Source organism: Dromiciops gliroides, chromosome 4, assembly GCF_019393635.1.
Source record: "Dromiciops gliroides isolate mDroGli1 chromosome 4, mDroGli1.pri, whole genome shotgun sequence".
Classification (NCBI taxonomy): domain Eukaryota; kingdom Metazoa; phylum Chordata; class Mammalia; order Microbiotheria; family Microbiotheriidae; genus Dromiciops; species Dromiciops gliroides.
The window spans coordinates 216471670-216491475 of record NC_057864.1 but is presented as its reverse complement, the minus strand read 5'-3'; the positions used below and the strand labels follow the sequence as shown (position 1 = coordinate 216491475).

Below are 19806 nucleotides of genomic sequence, written 5' to 3'. Positions count from 1 at the left end.
GCCTTCAGACTTGTCATCTGTGAGCATTATTCTGTGTGTTTTCACGAATATTCTTGGGGCAGCTAGGTGGCGCAGTGGATAAAGCACCGGCCCTGGATTCAGGAGGACCTGAGTTCAAGTCCGGCCTCAGACACTTTGAGACTTACTAGCTGTGTGACCCTGGGCAAGTCACTTAACCCTCATTCTCCCCCCCCCCCCCCAAAAAAAAATGTCTTGGGAACCAATGTACAAACCAGAGCAGAAAATCAGTCTTGGTTTTTATTACTTTCTGGGGGCCCAAAAAAATATTGTCCAGCTTGATTACTTTCCTGCTTGATCAGCCTTCTGCTCAAATAAGTAGTGTGTGTCTTATCTACCATTAAAGCATGATTTAATTGAGGAGATCTCCAGCTGTAGTTGGACATGTAGTAAGGAAATTCTGAATTCAAATCTCACATCAGCTATTTATTAGCTTATAATCATAGGCAAGACAAATCTCTCTGAGCCATAGCTTTCTCATCTGAAAAATGAGAATATTAATCCTTGTACTTCCCATGTCACAATATTGTTCTGAAGAAAGTGTTTTGCCAACTTTAGTGAACCAGATAACTGTGTTTAGTTAGCAAAAAGATATCCATTGTTCTTATGCAAATAATTGTCTTCAGCTCTATACATTATTTCAAAATGGTTTTTAGCAGTAGTCTCATCTTTGGTATAAGTGTCTAGCCTCTCACAATAACTACCTTGGACAGGATAGGTGTTTGGGTAATTTTTATTTTAAAAATCAGTTCTATCACTTAGAACCATATGTCATATGATATCCAACTGAATAATTCAATGAAATAATGGTAGTAAAGAAACATTCATTAAGAGCCTACTGTCTCCCATATATTGTTTTTTTGTTTTTTGTTTTTTTTGTTTTTTTCGCAGGGCTATGGGGGTTAAGTGACTTGCCCAGGGTCACACAGCTAGTAAGTATCAAGGGTCCGAGGCTGGATTTGAACTCAGGTACTCCTGAATCCAGGGCCAGTGCTTTATCCACTGCGCCACTTAGCTGCCCCCTCCCATATATTGTTCTTAATGCTGGCTATGAAAAGAAATGTATTGGGCAGTTCTTGTTGCCTCAAGGAACTTACAATGGAGAATTAGCTCTTTTCATCTACATCTGATTATTATTATTAACATCATGTTATTCAGGATAATCTTAGTAAGCATTTTAATGTCCAGAAGTTACCTTCTTTTGTATTGCTAAAATTATGATGGGGCAGTAGGAAGGTGAAATGAGTAAGATTATAGGATTATTTGTTTAGAACCAGAAATTGCTTTAGGAACAGTATATTCAAGCATCACATGCCACTGCTATCCCTACCCCCCATATTATAGATGAGCAAAGAGAAGCCTACAAAAGTTAAATAACTTGCCAAAGGTCACATAGATAGTATGTTAAAATGCTAGGAGAGCAGGCAGATGGAGGGATACCAGTTTAACAGCCCCAGAAGTTCATTTTGGCCTATCATTTGAAAGTTTGAGTGAAAAAGTTTCTCAAAGATACATAGGCAGCACACAACTGAGTTGTGGGAACAGATGTTAAGCAGCCAGACACTAAGCATCTGTTCCCAACCTGGTTGCCATCTATATGACAGCTGAAAATGTCAAGCCCTGATTTATCCAAATTTTTCCCCTTCATTAGTTATTTTCTCCCATAAATTAGACACTTTATAAATTAACTCTTCCAGGTCACTTATAAATTACTTCTTCTTTATTACCAAATGTCACCCTGTTTACCAGTGCTTCCACAGAAACATAAGCAAGGACATCACTAAAGCCTCAGAAAAGCTGGTTCACTGTATCCCAAGAGTTCTTTAAGAATTAATGTTTTGGGAACTATAGAAACCATCATATTTTTATGTCTGAGCCACAGGATTATTTAGTGAATTAAATTGAAATGCTAGTCTCAAAGCTGAATTAAGAGATGTGATAATCATGGCTGGCTGACTAGATGGATGGGACTTTATGCTTTATTCAGGAGATCAATGTTCTTAACATAGTGAAAACAAAGTATTTTTTAAATGTACTTAACATTTAGGTAGCATATGTGTTTTAGGATTTATGGGGATAGAAAATGTTGAGTCATGCTCTGGGGCTGGCCATTAATAAAGCCATAATGAGAAACTAAATGAAGACATTAGTCACGTGCACTTAAAAGAAGCTAGTATCACGAAAATAAGAATAAGCAATGTTTCATTTTCTATTTAAGAAGCAAAAAATGTGGTTAAAGTGACCTCATTGGTTAGTTGATGCTGCCTCCACCTACCTGTTATTGCTTGGTGCTCACCTGGCACACAGTTAAGTTGTCACATTGCCCTTATGCCACCTGGAGCTTGATTGCTCTAACTTCAGGCTCCTTAGAGCAATAAAATCCTTATGTAGGAGTTCTTTTGCTTCACTTTTCTCTAGGGCTAGGAATGATTCTGTCTTCTTTTCAGGTTTGGAAGTAATTGGATAGGAGTCCAGGTGCCTGCAGTAACTATTATATACTTATATAGTTTCTCTTTAATAATTCAGGGCATTTCCAAATCCACCCCAGATTATGGAACAAATTCATTTTGAGCAAACCAGACTCACTTGTTTAACACTCCATTCTGTTTGACCAAGGATCTTGATAGAATGCCTCCAGTGGCCTAATTCCATTAGAAATTGGTAAGATTTCCTGTTTGAGATTAGTCAGTGTATCTTTTTACTACAAAAAAAGACCAGCCAAAACCCAGTAAAGTAGCTTGAGTAATGCCACAGATACTGGTGAACAGGCATTTCACTGGTCAAAAGACTGTCACTGTGTTACTAAATACCATGTCATAGTTATTTTTCTCTCATGCCATTTCTTCTTCTCAAATCATAAAATACACAAGGGAAGAGACCATTTGTTTTAGATTATATCAAAGCACCTTTCATTATGTGGTGGGTTTTCCCCATTATCTAAAGGAAATAAATAACCATCTTTTTGTTTCCCTCTCTGTTCTTTTCCCTAGGCAAGCTTGGGACTTAGCAGTTGATATTTGCCTCTCCCAATTGCCAACCATTATAGAGGAAGGAACTGCATTTAGGGTAAGTTCTTATAAATATAAACACTAAAAATCCTCGCCATATCCCATTCCATTCAGTATTTGGCTGGGAACATGTCTTTTTCTGACCGCTTTGTGTAAGATTTCACTGCTGTGTGAAGAAATTGTACATTCTTGTATTGTTCACCTTTTTATCCTAGGCTTCAGATGCAATCCTAGATATCTTTTCTTTTTAGACATCTTCAGTGTCAGGGGGCAGCTAGGTGGAGTACCTGCCCTGGATTCAAGAGGACCTGAGTTCAATTCCAGCTTCAGACACTTAATCCTCATTGCCCTGCAAAACAAACAGACAGACATCTTCAGTGTCTTAATAACTGTTCTTTTTTTTTTTTTCAGGGCAATGAGGGTTAAGTGACTTGCCCAGGGTCACACAGCTAGTAAGTGTCAAGCGTCTGAGGCTAGATTTGAACTCAGGTCCTCTTGAATCCAGGGCCAGTGCTTTTATCCATTGCACTGCCTTGCTGCCCCAATAACTGTTCATTTTAACCTGCAATAATCAAAATTATTTAAAACAAAGATGGCCAAACTGACAGCACCAGGTAGCAGTTTTGTGGAAGAGTCAGAGGGAAGGAGACATTTGTTATTTGGCTTGATGAATTCATCTTTGTTTCTTTCTTTCTTGATATCATTTTTTGCGTGTTCAGTGTTTTCAGTAAGTTTTTATTCCTGTCTTCTGATTTTTATGTCATCATAGTTATTTCTAGTATCCTTGCCCCTACTTAAGAGCTATCCCATATAACAGATAGTATTTTTAAAGAGAAAAGAAAGAAAAAATATTTTAGCAATAAGCACAATTGATCAATATGTTAAAAAATATCCAAAAAATACGGACAATGTTTAATATGTGTAGGTCTCCCACCTCCACAAAGGTTGTAGTGAATGTATTCTCTTCAGTCTCTTCATTTGAGTCATGCTTGATCTTTCTAATTTTGCTAATTTACTTGTGTGTGTATTCTTTCCATATATATTGTCATTATTGTGTATATTGTTTTCTTGACTCTGTTTACCTCACTTCATATCAGTTCATCTAAATCTTTCTATACTTATCCAAAGTCATCACGTACAACATTTCTTACAGTACTTTTCTTTTACAGTTTGTTTTGGCCTTCCTCAATCAATGGATATCCACTGTGTTTCCACTTTGCCATTACAATAAGTGTATATGATGGCTTTCTTCTTATCTATGGCTTCCTGGGGGTATAAGCTCAGTAATAATAGGTCATAGGGTAAAGACATATTAGTCACTTTATTTACATAATTGTAAGTTTTTTTCCAAAACGATACCATTTCACAACTCTACTAGCAATGTATTAGTGTGCCTGTTATTCTGTAACTCCTCTAACTTCATTTGTCATCTTTACCAATTTGATGCGTGTGAGGTAAAACCTTAGATTTATTGTGGTTCAAATTTCTATGGTTATTAGTGAGTTGGAACATTCTTTCATGTAGTTGTGAATCTATGAATGTTAAGATGGATAGAACACTAGACCTGAAGTTGGGAGGACCTGACTTCAAATCTCACCTCAGACAGTTACTAGCTGTGTGACTCTAGGCAATTAACTTAACTCCAATTGCCTTAAACATCTGGGGCCATCTCTAGTTGTCCTGATCTATATCTTTCCACTGGACCCAAATGGCTCTGGAGGAGAGAGTGAGGTTGTTGAGCCTACACAGCACTCCCTCAGTGAAGACCGATTTACTGCAAGTCATGATATCACCCTAATGTCATGGTCTTCTGAAAATAAAGGGCAAATAGCAACCACAACAACAACCCATGAATATTTGAATACTTTGCAATTATTCTTTTGAGAATTATTTTTTAATGTCCCTTTTCATATTCTTTGACCACTTAATCAATTGGGGAATGGCATGCATGTGTGTATGGATATCTTAGATACAAAACCCTTATGAGAGAAATTTTATACAAAATTTTTTTCATATTCGAAAACTTCCCTACTTATACTAGGTATATTATTTGGGGGCAGAAGCTTTTCAATTTCATATAATTAAAATTATTTGATTACTAAGTTATTCTAACTTTATTACCAAGTGATTAAAATGATTAAATTTTATATTTTATAGTTGCCTCTTATTTGGTTAAGAATATATCTCCTACCTAGAGATGTGAGAGAACTGAATTCATTTTCCTATCTCCAGAAATTAAGCAGTTCATTTCTCCAGCTAAGACAGTATTCCATATTACACTGAATATGAATCTTTATCAAATGGTCATAAAAGATGTGGAGAAATGTATCTGTACCAACAGGGTAGATGCTTTCTTGGTGTTAATAACACCTTACATTTATATAATGCCCTGGGATTTTGGAAACATTTTATTTATAATGTCTCATTTCATCCTAACAACCATCCTGTCAGGGAAATAATATCTAGGTAGAAAATATAGTTCAGGGCAGCTAGGTGGCACAGTGGATAAAGCACCGGCCCTGGATTCAGGAGGACCTGAGTTCAAATCCGGCCTCAGACACTTGACACTTACTAGCTGTGTGACCCTGGGCAAGTCACTTAACACCCATTGCCCCACAAAAAAAAAAAGGAAAAGAAAAGAAAAATATAGTATATATAATGTCTATTTTAGAAATGAGGAAACCAAGGCTCTGAATGATTCTGGCTTCTCCATAAACATGTTACTTAGTAAAATTAGGTCTCAGATACAGTTCTTCTTACTCCAAGTCTATGACTCTTGACCCTATGCCACATTATTCAATACTGAAATGTGAATTCAAATTTGTATGTCAAGAACCTTGAACAAATTTGTTAATCTATATTTAAACTCTTCATTTACCTTATGCTTCTTAGTCACCTTCACTTCTTAAATTAATGCATTGCACATCATTATCAAACATGACAAACCTTTATCAAGAAAGATGCAATCCAGTATGAGGTTTTTGGTTCAGATCTGGCAACTAAGAATGATTATGAAGTACTTAATAAGTGTAGTTCTTTTCTCTTGTAACAATGATGAAAAACATGTGTTTTATTTGATCAAGTAATGAGGGTTTTTGGCAAATTCTGACTTCTCCCATTTCCCTCCACCTCTCTTCCCATCCTTGTACAATCTACAAAGAAAAGTGAGAACTGGAATTCTTTAATACTATTAAGCATTTTTTTAGTACCCCAGGTCCAGAAGAATATACTCACTATCCTGTGTGTGCCAAGTGTGTTCGTTGTGTTTACCTATGAATAGGATACTTGCCCTGATACTCAATGGCAATGATTCCAAAGAAGATCCTGGGCCATCCTGGAACAAATGCTCTGGGCAGTATCTTGAGGGATAAAAGGGGCCTCTGTCATTACTTGTTTTCAGCATAATTCAAAGTCCAGTGCCTTTCTCATCATTGAAAGATGCTTTCCCCCACCACATCAAGCTTCTCTTGAGCCTTTGAAAACATGCCCACATCTCTGAGTTACACTGTGTTGGGAGAGCTTTTTGTTCCTTTGTCATCTTTAGTTCCCTTGTTGAAGATATCAGTCTTTCTTCTCTGCACCGCCCCCCCCCCCCCTTTTTATCCATGTACAGGACCCAGTAGACATTACTAACAGAGAAGCAGCATGTAAAAATCCATAGACCAAAATGGATTTTAAGTGACAGGAGAAAGGGAGATTTACTTAATTAGCATCTGAATCATACCAGTCTGCTAGTTTTCTTTTAACCTACAGTAACTGTTTCAGGGAATATCCCCTTACCTTATTTCTTTAAAATTAAAAAAAAAATTATGAGTAGTTTATACTGTGTTAAAAACCACTCTTAAGCATTTGCCTTTTCCCCTTAATCACAAATTGCCTTTTAATTATAGTTCATTATATTTTGGCTAACTCTCCATCAATGTTAATCCCCCAATTTTTTTTATACCAACATCTTTTTTCAGTTTTCATCTTTCATTTTTCTGTTTTTTCTCTTCTGTTCTTCCATCACCTTCATTTCCAAATGGATCCCTCTTCTTCTCCTAACCAGAAAGCCATCTCTCACCACAGAGAAATTGAAAAAGAAGCAATTCACAAAACTAACCAACACCTCGCCTGAATCTGACAATATATGCACTGTTCCACACCCACCTTTGCAAAGAAGTAAAGGAGGTATATTTTCTTGTTCTTTTTCTGGCACCGAGCTGCATCATTGTTATAGTCATGTTTTTTCTTGTTGTTGTTTCCATTAACATTATTGAAGACTTTGTCTATATTGTTTTCTACATTTTGCTTACTTCACTCCAGCACCAGTTCTTACAAGTCTTTCCAAGCTTCCCTGAATTCTTCATATTCATTCTTTCTTACAGTATTGTATAGCTCCATTACATTGCTATGCTAGTTTATTTAGCCATTCCTTGGGTATTTCTTTTTTTCAGCTCTTTGATACCACCAAAAAGTGACGCTGTGACTATTTTGGTGCATATAGTACCTTTCTTTCTTAACAAAGCTATTTTCTATTCAAGTGTCATGCTGTTTTGACCTTCAAATTACTCCTTTAAAAATATGAAACAATTCTCAATGCTCACTTTACTCCTGTAGATCTCTTGGGACCATGACTCCCTAGACTGTGAGTCAGACCCTCACACGTTGCCCACACTCTTGGGATTTTAGGGACTACAAATAGAAATCATTATCATTGACTTATTTTTGCTTTATGTCTTCCTTTTAGAACAGATAAGATAATTTTATTTCTCTTTTTAAAATACACAGTCCTGAAATGATCCACCTTTTTTTTTTTTTCTGGGAAAGCATCAGAATATCTTAGCAAAAAAAAAAAAATACATTTTCATTCATGCTGTTTTAGTTCACTTTGTGCTTAGAAAAGATTATCTGTGTGTAAAAAAATTGAACATATAAGAAAGAGAAATCAGTTGTCACTTGATCTAAAAGAAGAAATGTATTACGAAAATCACCTAGTCTTCCCTTTTATTGTCTGTCTTCATTTTTCTTCCAAGTGATTTAATACTAGCAGCCTCTGAATAATTTTTCTATCCTTTATGGGAGAAAAAGAATTTAAAATGCTTATTTGGAAAAATTCATTACCTGTATTTCAATGTCTGGGTTAAAATTCACTAACTCATTTGTATATGAGGTACACATGTAAGTCTAATTGTGTTATACATGGATAGAAAAGAAGAGCAAACTCACTACTATTTCTATTTGTTCCACAGCACAGCCCATTCTTTGCTGAGCAATTGACTGCATTCCAGGTGTGGCTCACAATGGGAGTAGAGAACAGGAACCCACCTGAACAACTCCCCATAGTCTTGCAGGTAAGTATCTTTGGTTCACACAGCTTGACTGTCAGACCCCATTGGCAGCTGAGGGAAGAAAGACAAGAAAAACCCAAAGCCCTAAGCTCAGGGGTCTAGTTTTTTTGTTTTAGATAATTTGGGGTATGTTAAATATGTACCTGCTGATTTCTATACTCTGGGCCAGATGGTATTTGGATAAATAAATTATATGTATCCCAAGAATAATTAAGACTAGTTGTTTGTATATTCCTGGAGGGCTTTCTTTTTAAAGGCATGAAATGTCACCCTAGCCCCAGTTAAATCTAAATTCAGGTTGTCCATTAGCCTGTTTTAAAGTATCAATTTTTACCTACCCTTACCTCCCCACCCCCTCACCCCCACCCCCATTTCCCCAATCTCATTCCTTTTCACAATGAGCTTTAATTTGAAAATGTGCTGAAACAAATATCTTTTAATGTAGCCTATTGGCTGTATTTTCCACTCCTTGGCTTTTAAACTATGAACTACTTTGAATATAAGAGGCAAATAGTTCTGTGAATACTGTCTTACTCAGGAGAAAGTGTAAGGTTCAATTAAAAAAAATTCTATGGGAAACAATACCTTTTGGCTGTTGGCTGATTATTAACACAGAAGCACATACTCCTGCTAGAGATCTCTCCACCCCTTTGGCAAGAAGGCATGTATCAGAGTTGTCATGGTTACAAAGAATATCCTTCCTAGGTATCTTATCTATTTTCCTAAAACTCACGCATGCCCCCACTCATTCACTTTAGGACACACAACTTTTTTTTTCATCCTTCCTTCTTTCCTTCCCTCTGTTACTTACTTCCTCCCTCCCTCTCTCACTTCCTCCAAGCCCATTCTTTGATTTCCATCTACACCTCTTTTTAGTTTAGATGTCTGATGGAAAGAGTCCCATCTCTAAAAAGCTTTTATTATGCTTGAAAGGTAATAGTTACCAGGGTAAGATGAGTGCCTTTCTGTAAGTACAGTTATTTGGTTCTTTTGCCTCTTTTAAGACAGGAATTTGTTTATTATCTTCAACTTTCCCAAGGACATTTGCTTCACTTCCTTCCTAAAAGAAAAGAATTGTACTTTCTCTACAAAGTGCTATTAAAATACTACATTGTGAAGGGCAGTACCATCAGACTTTACTTAGATCAAACATTCACTGCTTAGTAGTGGCTCCATGTCTGTGTGAGCTTTTGAAAAATAGATGAACAATTTATCTCTGTCATTACAGTGGAAGTTGGCAGGTATTCTCTCTAGTATTCAGTCCATGTTGTGGCATAATATTAACTGGCAACAGAAGATTTTATTCATAATTAACCTTAAAACAGATCTGAAATTTCATCTGGTAGAGGACCCTCCCTCGGGAATCTCTTATGGTAAGACAAAGAGGCAAGAGAAGGAAGGGTCAATTTGAATGCAGTCCGCAAATATAAGCATTAAATAGAACCATTTATTGATCAGCAAGGAGAGAGAGACAGAGACAGAGAGACAGAGAATATCTGTTGTGCTGGTTGCTACAGGTAAAATGATGAAAAATTACTCAATTCCTACACTAAGGGAGCTAACAGTCAAGCTGACACAACGTATATTGAAATAACCCTGCTAAAAGTTAGAATGTGATGTTGCTGAGACAGACAGCAATACAAAACACTTAAGGAAAATATGAGGGAAAGGTCACCTTTTGCTATTCAGAATCTGGGAAAACCACATAAGAGAAGGATTTCAGGAGCTAACACTGGGAAGAGAACCTTTGGCAAGGAGGCATATATCAGAGTTGTAGTGGTTGCAAAGTGGGTGCAAAGAACCCACTCCAGCTGACATGAATTTGTGGAGGCTGGAGAGGGCAAAGTAGAACAGCTATTTGGCTAGGCCATTAATTGTATATGTGAAGGGGGGTAATGTTACATAAAGTAGAATGGACAATTAGAGTTTGAATGTGGAGATTTTAAATACTTTCGTATTCTCTCTAAATGGAAAAATAGTGCAATTATGTATATAATGACAAATTTCTTCAGAGAAGTTTTGTACTTGGTATTTGTATCCCTTGTGCCTAGCCCATTCCTTGGCACATAGGAATTGTTTGTTATTTGAATAAATAAATTGTAAGAGAAAAACAGGGAGAGGATCCAGTGGAGCTGATACATCGTTTAATTCCTCTTGAATCACTAGTTACAAATTTCCATCACAGCAAGCTATACCTTTCTGTCCAGAAGCAGCACAATGATCTTCTATTTATCCCTGATACTATTGTGTAGTAAACCAGAACCTTCATGTCACAAGGGCATGATGCCAAACATGTTAAACGTGGTTCTTCTGGGGACCAATCCTAGAGAATCCTTTTGTAAATCGTTTTTTATTGACTTTTTAAAAGTGTTCCATTTACAATCCATACTCCCTCAGGGAAGAAGACCTAACAGAGCCAATATCCTGCTGCCAAAATAAGGAAAAACTCCTTTGTAAAATAAAAGAAATAGGCTTTGGGGTTTATTTGTTTTCAGTGTAATTCTATAAAACTAGCAGAGACAGAAGATTCTTAATTTTTGCTAAGGGCTTTCCTTCTAGTTCTTTACCTAGTACAGATGGATGGTATTAATGTATATTCCACTGAGGAATTAGGTAAGACAAAATTCGCAGAAGTGCTTGTTTTATTTGGTGCTGCCCTATAATAATATAGCTGCTGTCTCATTGACCTGCTTTTTTTCTATCATGCATTATCTTGAAAAGCATTATTAATGCCAAAGCTGATTATCCATAAATTATCCAACTACACCTTGGCAGTTCTTGAAATATCACTCAGGAAAAAGAGAACTTTAATTCAGAGACTTGTTCATTTTTAACAGTCTGCTTTTCTTTTCATATGGTGGACCAAAATGCATTCTGCCTCATCCACAAAGACAGAGGCTGATGACTGTCCTGGGTCAGGCAGTGGCTTTAAAATATACTCATGTAATATGCAGTTGTTTCACTATCACTATGTAAAAATTACCATATTGCCCTGCACGTCTCTAATGTCTCTAGAAACAATTTGGGGTTCCCATTCCCGCACCACCACCCCTTCACCCGCCCCACCTTTCTCCTTACTGACTAGGACTCTCAAATTCCATTTGCTACTCTGTGTGTGTATCTATCTGCTCTGGAGTCTCTTTACATAAAATCAGCCAAAATGGAAATCTAGCTCCTCCATTCAAACCTTCAATTAGGATGGAAGAACCTCCAGAAGTAACTATTCTTCCCTCTCCTAGTCTGTTCCTGTTTTGGATGGTTCCGATTTGGGGAATTTTATTCTTTCCATTGAAACTAAATCTCTTTCTCTACAGTTTCCATTCATTACTAAGACTGCTTCTAGTCCCTCAATGTAACAGACCTTCAGATACTTGAAATAACTCATATATTGTTCTCCTCCTCTAATCTAAACATTTCCAATCCCCTCTGTCAATCCTCTTATCTGTTAGCCTCCCGCTTCTGTTTGGCCTCTGTACACAAGTATGTCCATGTCCATCTTGAATTCTATCTTCTGGAACTGACTACAGTTTCCCAATTATAGCCTGAACATAGAAGAAAGTAGTAGGACCCTCAACTCCCTCATTCTGGATATGTGCCTCTCAACGTAACCCAAAATAGTTGTACAATTCCTCCCTTTTCCCCGAGTAGAATTTATGCTCTTTGAGAAAGGTACAGTCTCACTTTTTTATTTGTATCCCTGTTGACTATCAGATAGTTGTTGCTTAATAAATAATTGTTGATTGATTAGCTTTGGGGACCACTTTATCTACTTTGAACTTATGCTTCACTAAATCTCACATGAACTATTGTCAAGCCACATTTCCCCTATGCAATCTATTTTTTTGTTCCAAATGTAAAAAAAAGTACATTTATTCTTTTTTTTTTTTTTTTTTTTTTAGTAAGGCAGTTGGGGTTAAGTGACTTGCCCAGGGTCACACAGCCAGTAAGTGTCAAGAGTCTGAGGCCGGGTTTGAACTCAGGTCCTCCTGACTCCAGGGCCGGTGCCCCAGGGCCAGCTAGGTGGCCCAGTGGATAGAGCACCGGCCCTGGAGTCAGGAGGACCTGAGTTCAAACCCGGCCTCAGACTCTTGACACTTACTGGCTGTGTGACCCTGGGCAAATCACTTAACCCCAATTGCCTCACCAAAACAAAAAATCATTTTGACATTCATCAATTGGTATCTCTGGAGGTTTGTTGTGTAAGTCTTAAATGTGCCGAATCATCCCCCAACCTTAAAATAAAACAATACAAATTGCTTCCCATTTTTATATGTCCTTCACTTCTTATGAAGCAGTGCCCAGGGCTTTCAGTTGTTTCAGGTGTAATATTTGTGAAGGAGTCACAGGAATGAGGAAGATAGGTACAAATAGAAAAGCCTGATAAAGGAAAGAAATTTGTTTTCTATAATAGTTTAATACCCTAAAACCTTCCCTTAATTCAAAATTTGTAACTGGCAAAATAAATATAAGCATTTCATGAAGATGGCTCTGGTCAACTTCATTTGCATCATTTTGTCTGCTTTTCTAATTTTGTGATATTAATCAAACTTAGTACCTAATATAAATTTCATGCAGGAATAGTGTTCTGTTATCTTCTACTTAACTCTGATGGGGTCTTCTAGTTCTTATTCCCAATGTTGTTGTCATTCCAGTCTAGTGTTCCCCAATGAACCACTGCCATAGATAAGTATGGCTTTAATTTGAATCCTCACAGAGACTGATATTTGTTCTTTACTTAGATTGCCAGAGGAGAAGAGTTATTGGAATAACTCATTAGATCACTAGTATTGAATTTTTTGAAATCTATACCAACTAAGATTGACACAATCGGAAATGCAAGGTAGAAACATCAAACGATAGAGTTACAGCATCAGATCTACGACTCCCAGAGAGACTGTTTAAGGAACTGAGAATTCTAGCTGTCTAGTTAGACCTTATGTTGAATGGGACCTTAGGAGTCACCTAGTTTATCCCTTTATTTTCCAGATCAGAAAACGGAAGCCCAAGGACACTGAGTAGATTACCCCAATTCACAGTTTTTTGGTTTCAAACCAGTATTTGAACTCAGTTCCACTGACTCTAAATTGTGTACCCTTTTATGTTACTCCATACTGCTTCTTCTCTTCATTGTTCAATGAACAGAAAGAAATTTTCCAGTAGGAAACTTGGTATAATAGACTACTATTTTTGTAGTAAATTTTTCTATGAATTAGTCTCCTTATTTATATTTTAAAATATTATTGAGGTCTTCCTCATTTAGATATTTTGTATCATTCAGTTCTACTAGATCACATTTATATATAGGGTAACACGTTTGCAGAGCTTTTTCCATACCGTATCTCATTCGATCCTCATAGTAACCCTGTGAAGTAACAATGTTATTCCCATCTTAACAGATGAGGAAACAGTGACAGTCAGTTGTCGCCTCCCTGCCTTACAGACCAGATCTCTAATATTCCATGCTGCCTCTGTAAGCTTGCCCTTCACTGTTGTAATCAGAACTTTGATGATAATGTTTGTTGGACTTATTTCTTCTATTTCCAAGTGCTTTTATAATTCTTTGGCAAGGGAAACAAAATTATTTTCTTATTTGGACATGTTTAAGCGATAGGGCAAATAAAAGAAATATAATTGGTATTTGTGAGCATTGTGTATAAAATTTGATGTGTTTGGGGCAGCTAGGTGGCGCAGTGGATAGAGCACTGGCCCTGGAGTCAGGAGTACCTGAGTTCAAATCCGGTCTCAGACACTTAACACTTACTAGCTGTGTGACCCTGGGCAAGTCACTTAATCCCAATTGCCTCACTAAAAAAAAAAAAAATTGATGTGTTTGAATTGCTGTGATACTACAGCACTTGCCCAAACTTGGGAAATCAGGATTTCCTTGCCCCAGATCACTGGGGACTATTAATTCCATGCTAGTCAGAATATCAGTTCAATATAGCAGTCTCTAATAAAAACATTAATCCAAAATATTTCTGAGAAATAATTATATATCTTTTTAACTATGAGCTGAAAGAAATGTAAATTTTATTCAACAGCTATGAGTTATACATGAGTGGGATGGAAAGTAGCAGAATCAACTGTACATTCTGGGGAAAGTGGCTGGAGTGCAGAGTAGATAAGCAGAAATTTCCCTTTTTCATCCATTAAAATCATCCAGTGATGTAAAACTTCTGCCTTTATTCCTCACATGCATATGGGAATGGGGGTATTTTTTTCAGGGTTTGGAGATATGAGGCTTTGCAATAATATTTCTTTCTTCCTCTTTCTATAGGTGCTGTTAAGCCAAGTTCATCGTTTGAGAGCTCTCGACTTACTGGGAAGGTTTTTAGACTTGGGCCCCTGGGCAGTGAGCCTGGTGTGTACTTGTTGCATTAGCTCACAGAAGGGGAAAGAGCCTTTCAAATGAGTTTGATATGTAGACTGTGTACAATAAGTTTTTCTTGCATGAAGGGAATGGGGAATATTTTGTGAGCTTATTGAATGCCTCAAAACTGACCACAGCCTTATATCCCTAAGTTCAATTGCAAATCTGGCTGTATTCAGTAGGATGTGGAAACTGCTGAATGTACTTGAAATGTGTTCTCAGTGGGCCAAAGCAACTACCATTATTCACTTTTTATCCCTCTTCTTCCATCTGAGATTGCACCTAGCCATAGCCTTTGCAGAAAAGAAAGTACAGTAACACCTTACTCACTTATCTGGAGGTCCATTATCCGGCAACCTCAGCTATCCGGAACACAGCCAAGAACCCGGAAGTAAGCAAAAAAAGGCCTCTGAGCAGCCAAATTAGGTATAATAAAGTCCATGAAATATAGCCTAGCATTCTACTCATAGAAGAGCCACTTAGGTACCTACTCTGAGCCTATATGCTCTGAATTTAGACCCAGTGACAAACTTGGTTATCAGGTTTCCCAGCCACAGCAGATGAAGGGCAAATTAGGACAGTGGAAAAGGGAGGCACTGTAAGAGATAGGCATGTTGACAGGAACAAGAAATGACAGCTTACATCAAGGGAAAATCGTACAAAAGCATAAAAAGTGTATAGGGATTCATATTGCATAGTGGTTTCAGGCCATTTAGCATAGTAGTAACCTTTGCTACATATTTTAATAGTCTCACAGAGCACTGTTACATTACCTAGCCCAATATAATCATTGCTATTCATAATGATAAAGCTAAATCATTGAAGTTCATTATTTTCAATGTTACCAGTATAAGAAGACAGGGATGTGTGTAATAATACATTTAAGAAAGATTTCCACACTAAATGATTAAATATAAAATTTAGATTTAGAATGCTAAGGGCCCTGCTTCATTTATATGCATAAAAACTTCCTTCCCTGACAATGCCCAATAAGTTAGAAACCATTGGAGATAGAAATGTTGAACTATGTGCAAATAGTTGTAGGAGACACCAAATTCCTCCACCCCCTCCACTTGCGCCCCCAGTCAGTATTGCAGTTGAATCTGAGCCTTCAGCTCAGTGTGTCATCTCCTCTGGTTGCAAAAGGCACTTCTCTTGTGCTGGAGGATTGTCTTTGTACCACAAACATAAGATGCTTGGTCTCTAGACTTTTTTTTTTTTTTGCTTTGTTTTTATATTGTTTCTGTCTTATGATAACATTAGATGACATCGTAGCCTTACACAATTAAAAAATAATTGAACTTCTAAGATGTCCTGCACACTGCGGAGCATGTGCTCTCTCCCATTTCCCCGGTATTTTTTGCTTTAAGAGGCTTCCCATAAGAGAGTATCCTGACAGAAATTCTGGGAGGTATTGAGCCACTTAGAGGGCCAAAAACTCTCACCTGCTTCATGTTAACTAAGCACCAAGCCCTCCCATCCCAACAATACCCGCCTCTAAAGGTTGTTCTCATATATGTGTGTGTTATCATGTCCAGAGGTGAGCAGTGCGGACCTACCAGAATATTTCACATGCTGATGGAGAATTCAGGAGACACTGTGTTGGGGGGGGGGCGGGGGGGGCCGAGTGGGTTGAGGGGTGTTGGGTGTGTGTGTGGGGGGGTACACACACACACTTACATGCACTGAGAACGAACTGCCTTCCTTATTTGAAATGGAGAGCAGCATGTTTTCAGGCACAAAGCTGTATTCGTTGTAATGAGGAAAAGCTACCACTAGATTAATTCTGTGTCTCTGTAGACCAGATGAGTCTTGAAATACCTGGCAACTTTAAGGAATTAAATCAGAGATGAATAAATCTGGAGGAAATCCCTCTTTACTATAAATCAAGGATATTCATTCTGGTCATATTTCCCAGATGTGCTGAAAATAATGTCGCATCTGTGTCCCAGAGCTCTGTGGTCCTGCCACCTGTGCCACTCACTTCCTGTACAGAACCTATAGTGAGATCATTGGTAATTTTTAATTTTCTTTTTCTCTTTTTCTCCCCAGGCCCTGTCAGTTGGCATATTCCCTTATGTGCTGAAACTGCTCCAGAGCTCAGCCAGAGAGCTGAGGCCACTTCTTGTTTTCATATGGGCCAAAATTCTAGCTGTGGACAGTGTGAGTAATCTCATATTTATTTTATGTGTAATGTGTTTCAGTTGATGAATATATTTTCCTGGGATTTTACTAGGTTGATTTTTTTTTTTCATCCTAAGCTGCTTCCCCATAAACAATGTCAAATACAAGGGTTAGAAGGCAAATGTTCAGTTAAAATGAACTTCTTTCACTTTTTAAACATTCAGACATTGGTTTCATTTGTAATTACCACTCTTGCCTTCTTCCTTTTCCATGGTTTTCATCCCTTCCTTTACCAAATCCTTTAAGACAAGTCACTAGCAGTTAATAGTTATCACTTAGGGATAATAACCCCTCAGTCTCTTGCATTTTCAAGTCTTTCCTTCTCAAATCTTATCTTCTTTTTTATCTACAAACATACTTCTGTCTTCTCTCTCTTTTAAAGGGAGAGAAAAGAAAATTGTGCTATACCCAAGAACTGCTGTCCTATGTCTCTTCATTTTACATTTTTTGGAAGAACATTCTACATTTGTTGTATCCATTCCATTACCACCCACTACACTTAACCACACTCTGACTTCTTCCACCATTGCTGAAAATATACTCTTAAAAGGAAGTTATGACTTCCTCATCAAGAAAGTGGTTCCATCCTCAATCTCCATTCTCTTTGACCTCCTTGTAACAATCTATACTATTGACCACCCCCTCTTTCTTGGAACTCTTTTCTGACACTGCCCTCTCTAGTGTCACCACCTACTCTTCTGCCCACTCTTCTTCCTCTTTCAGTGAATCCACTTCCCATTTTTCAACATATGTGGGCTATCCATAGAGTTTAGCATCTGATGGGTGTTTTTTCCTGTATCCTCTGTTTCAGAGACTACAAGAGACATTCATATGACTTTGCAATCTATATCTCTGGCCCATTTCTCTCCTAGATTTTCATTCTCATACCTCTAATTGCTTTACTGCTTCTTCAAGCATTCTTTCATTCCAAAAATATTTATTAAGAAACTATAGGGGGGCGGCTAGTTGGCGCAGCGGATAAAGCACCCGCCCTGGATTCAGGAGTACCTGAGATCAAATCTGGCCTGACACACTTGACACTTACTAGCTGTGTGACCCTGGGCAAGTCACTTAACCCCCATTGCCCTGGAAAAAAAAAAGAAACTATAACATTTAAGGGGTTTTTCATTGGATTGTCATTGTTTTGTTTTGTTTTGTTTTTTCCTGGCTCTTCTTATTTCACTTTATATCAGTTTATCTTAGTCTTTCCGAGTTTCTCTGAAACAACCACCACAAAACAATCAAATCTGAATGCTGTGACATTATATAAAACAAATTTGTTCACAAAGAAGAGATATGAGAAGACAACTTCCCAACCCCTTTGGAGAAGATTAGTAAATAATGTCATATTTTTCCCTTTGTGTTGAACAGTTTTATTATATTTCTTGATCTTAATTTCTTTCTTTTAAAAAATTTGTTACAACTTAGTGGGAGAGATACGAGGTAGAATGTAATTAGGTGATGTAAAAAAAAGTAATAGGCATAAAAATGTATATTCAAAAAGGCATAGATGAAAAGTTCCTCTCTCTAACAAAATGGCAACACTTCTTGTGGTAGCAAAGATCCAGAAACAAAGTGAGTGCACTTGATGGGGAAATTACTAGAGAAAATATGCCATATAGATATAAAATAAGATTATTATACTATATGAATGGATGAATGTGAGAAATTCAAAAAAGCATGGGAAGACTGTCATTAATTTTCTCAGACATAATGGAAGCAGGAAAACTAAAATAATATGAACAAAAAGTACTATTTAAGGAATTCAAACAATGTATAATTGTAATGACCAATCTTGGCACTTGAGAATGCTTGATGAAATATACCTTGCTTCTCTTTCTAGAGCTATGAGAGAGGGATGCAGAATGTTACATGTGCTTTCATACATGGTCATTGTGTTGGTTGGTTTTACTTAACTGTTTTTCTTTGTTATGAAGTTACTGTCTAACCAGAAACGACTGTGTGGTTGGGGGCATGTGGAGGGAAGCAGTAATAAAATTTGAATTAGAAGAAGAGAAACTACTAGGTATAAGTTATTGTGCTAGACATATATGAATAATGTTTTCCACCTGCAAGTATTTTATAATTTAGTTGAGAAAGATAAAATAACTACACAAGGCAGAGATACAAACAATAGTGAAAGAGAAAAAGATCTAGTCAGAAATCAGGAATGGTTTTGTGCAGGAAGTTGAATTTACCTGGTCCTTCATGAGTGCTTTGGCTTTGATTTTCAAAGAACATGCAAGGAAGGGATAATATCATGAGCAATGAATGCAACAGAGCTGTGGAAGTATGAGGCATGTTTTGGGGAACACTCAATGACTACTAAGAATAGTATTTTGGCTAGAGCATAGAGAATACGGCTAACATAGTAGGTCATGATCAGATATAGCATGAAGGGTCTTGAATATTTGCCAAGGAATATAGATCTTTTGGTATGCAGTGGGGGAGCCTTTAGGATTTTTTGAGCAGAAAAATTGAAGTAATCCAAAGGTTTCTTTGGGAAATCATCTGGGTTTGTTGCTGAAGTGAGGAGAGAGTCTGAGAGAATAGTTAGGAAGCTATTTTAGTATCAAATGCACAGGGATGAATTTGGTTGGTAACAGTGGTAACAGAAAGTGTAACAAAACTGTTACAATAAAGATATAATAATTGACTTTATATATATTTTTATATATATATATATTTAAGTTTTCAACCTATGTTTAGATAAGATTTCCAATTTCAAATTTTTCTCCCCACCCCCCCTCCCCCGTCCCCTTCCTCTCCCCCTCCCCTAGACAGCAGGTAATCTGATATAGGTTTTATTTATATATATATATATATATATATATATATATATATAATAACATTAAACATATTTCTGCATTAGTCATGTTATACAAGAGGAATCAGA

At 37.1% G+C, this 19806-nt stretch overlaps 1 protein-coding gene across 3 annotated transcripts in view; it reads left to right on the top strand.

The window, feature by feature from the left end:
- The window catches only part of RPTOR (regulatory associated protein of MTOR complex 1), a 505620-nt gene that overhangs the window by 290638 nt on the left and 195176 nt on the right, over positions 1 to 19806 (top strand). For all 3 annotated transcript variants that reach the window (XM_044002818.1, XM_044002819.1, XM_044002817.1), the window contains exons 10-13: positions 3009 to 3084; positions 8258 to 8359; positions 14634 to 14717; positions 16779 to 16889. In XM_044002818.1, the coding sequence (XP_043858753.1) occupies positions 3009 to 3084; positions 8258 to 8359; positions 14634 to 14717; positions 16779 to 16889 (373 nt within the window). The remainder of the gene's footprint in view (positions 1 to 3008; positions 3085 to 8257; positions 8360 to 14633; positions 14718 to 16778; positions 16890 to 19806) is intronic.